We start from the raw sequence: 2,789 nt of genomic DNA on the forward strand, positions 1-2,789 counted from the left end.
AAAAAGGACTTCTCTTTTTTTCACACAAGTCTAAAGAACCAAAATTGAACATACCCTCTATTATCTTCCTTGTTAAGTATCTCCAACAGATTATCAACCCCATTGTACTGAACTCCAGTTACAATCCCTTCAGGCTTCGACAAAGTGAGCTTCATGATACCGTTATCTATCACCACCTGCTCATTCTCTCAGCACATAAACAAATACTAATTCTGTTCACGAAAATCATTAAATTACTCATAAGATAACTAAAAGAAAATCAAGCAAATTCACATACATATCGATCAAGAACATATAAGCGCACTCCCATCGGCGCCGTTGGAAGAGTGGCTGGCCGGCTCAAGTGACACTTCCCCATAGCCTTTCTGCAAGTGCAATACCAAAACCAACAACATCAAACTATGCTAAACAAGCAATATTGCCAACAAATACAATATATAACAAATGATTACCTTATCTTGCTAAGGAAACTCATAGATATGGTTACCTAATCAAACCATCTCATAGTTTCCAATAGAAAAAAAGAAAAAAAAAAAACTATTTGTTGGCTGCTGATTTCCTTGAATTGGAAACAAAAAAAAGATTTCTTAGAAGCGAAGACCAGAGTTGCTTAAAGTAGCAAACTCAATAAGAAATCTGGGCATGTGTTCATTAAATCTATTAAAGTCTGCGTTGGGAAATTGGGTCTTCAGCGGCAATTTAACAACCAGGTGATCTACAATAAACAAAGGGACAAGAAGTAATCGTGAATTATAGAAAAATAATCACTTGGAAATATTTGCTTACCGGTAAAGATCACTTCTTCGTTGCGTCTGTGCATAACTGCATCTGAAACAGGATTTGCGTCAAATCTTAACAATTTAACTAATTGCCGAAGACCGAAACTAAAGCTCTCCATTACTGTTAGAACCCTAACTAAATTTGCGGCACTGCAAACAACAAGGATTAAATAAGCGCGCATTGATGAAGCAAAGCTGGTTTAACTTCCCATTTCCAATTAAACAAATCTCGATCTTCCATTCTGAATAAATAACAGTAATCTAACCCGATTACATTAGCAGTCGGCAGACGGATTTCGAGCGACGTTGCGTAAAAGCAGAAATGTAATTAGGGTAAAAAGGTAATCAAATCAAAGAGATTTGGTGCAGGATGAGTAAAGAATTGCGAGGTTTTAGGGCTAGTTGCAACTTCTTTTACGTACATGTCACTCTAATTCTATATATTTACATATATCTAATGTCTAAATTTTGATTTTTATATCTATGTCATCTTATCCATTTAGAAATGATTTTCATTTTTTTAAAGTTCAAATAATAATATTTTTAATATTATATGAAATATTTGGATGTTCCAAGTATAAATAGTAAAATTAGAAATTAGATATATAAATGTGTAAGAATTAGGCATGTATAATGAATGCCTCTTAATAAGATTTTAGGAAAAAAATTAAGTTTGAAGCATTTTGCTTTTATTGTGAGATGTGGGTTGATGCCATTATGGGTCGTCCAAATTATGAGATAATATTACATCTAGTAAATTGGATGTGCGGACGACGGTGTGAATCTCACAAACTGCCAGATATATTACATGATGTGATGCACGTTGTCGTCCACACATCCGAACAACGGACATAATACTTTCATCAATATTACAAAATAAACATACATACACCGAAACTAATAATTGTTATCCTACAATTTCATCCAAATATACCAAATATTCCAACATGAACCTTGATTTGCAAAGAAAACTAAGCACCAAAAAAAAAAAAAACATTTTTGTAATTTCAAAATGGCTTGCAACAAAAACTAGCCATAATAATAATATTTTGCAGCACCTGCAATAGCAACTAGCACTAAGACTGTCAAAACAACTCATTTTTTTCTAACAGTTTGTATTCAATTCATTAAGAAGCTCATGTTTAATTCATTAGTTAAGCAAATAAGCCAAAAAATGAATAATTTTGTTGTGCTCGATATATAAACGAGTCAAACGCAAACTAAGATTTATTCATTCATGTTCGACTCGTTTTGGCTCGAAATAATTAAATTATATATTACAATTGATGAGTGATATTTTTAAATAATTTAATTGTCTACAATACTACAATAATTTATAATCAATTAAAATCACTAATTAAAAATAATAACAAATCAAATTAAATTATATTTAAATGATATTTTAATATATAAAAAAATTTTAAATCTCACTCCTTAACTTTGCATCCTATTGATGCATGATCAGGGTTGTTAATACAACTCTTCTTTCACTAACAACTTTTGTTCAGCTCTCTAAGCAAACGAGTCGAACATGAAGAAAATTTTTGTGTTTGAAATATAAACGAGTCGAACACGAACAGTGATATTTTTTAAAGAGCTGAGCCGAGATTGCTTGTGTCGGCTCATTTACACCCTCAACTAGCACTACCAATTCATTCAAGAGTCCAATTACATAAAATTAACTAAATATTTTTCACTCTATCCCTTCTTTCAACACATTAAAACTTGAAGGGCGGGACAACACAGCATTTTAAAAAGGGGAATTTGCATACATACCTCACAATTTTATGTATTTACATATCTAACAATTATCTTTTCATATTCTCATATATAGCATTTTAGCATCATAAACACAACGAAACATATGCATGAAAAAAATAATTTTAAACTAGTATATATTTTAATGCATTGTTAGACATTTGAATATTATATAAATAAATATTATACTATGATATAAACTATGTAAAAACATAACAAGTTATGTAATATGAGTGTGAATCCCCCTAAAAT

At 31.1% G+C, this 2,789-nt stretch overlaps 1 protein-coding gene across 1 annotated transcript in view; it reads right to left on the reverse strand.

Moving 5' to 3' along the window:
• Positions 1-1,175, reverse strand: part of LOC110022118 (rhamnogalacturonate lyase B-like) — a gene marked incomplete in the record, with an annotated part of 3,287 nt that extends 2,112 nt beyond the window's left edge. The window contains 5 exon segments of the mRNA XM_020720919.1: positions 51-176; positions 278-365; positions 453-715; positions 787-929; positions 1,046-1,175. Of these exon segments, the coding sequence (XP_020576578.1) occupies positions 51-176; positions 278-365; positions 453-475 (237 nt within the window).
• Positions 1,176-2,789: the final 1,614 nt, after the last annotated feature.

This window comes from Phalaenopsis equestris, unplaced genomic scaffold, assembly GCF_001263595.1.
Source record: "Phalaenopsis equestris unplaced genomic scaffold, ASM126359v1 Scaffold000167, whole genome shotgun sequence".
NCBI lineage: Eukaryota > Viridiplantae > Streptophyta > Magnoliopsida > Asparagales > Orchidaceae > Phalaenopsis > Phalaenopsis equestris.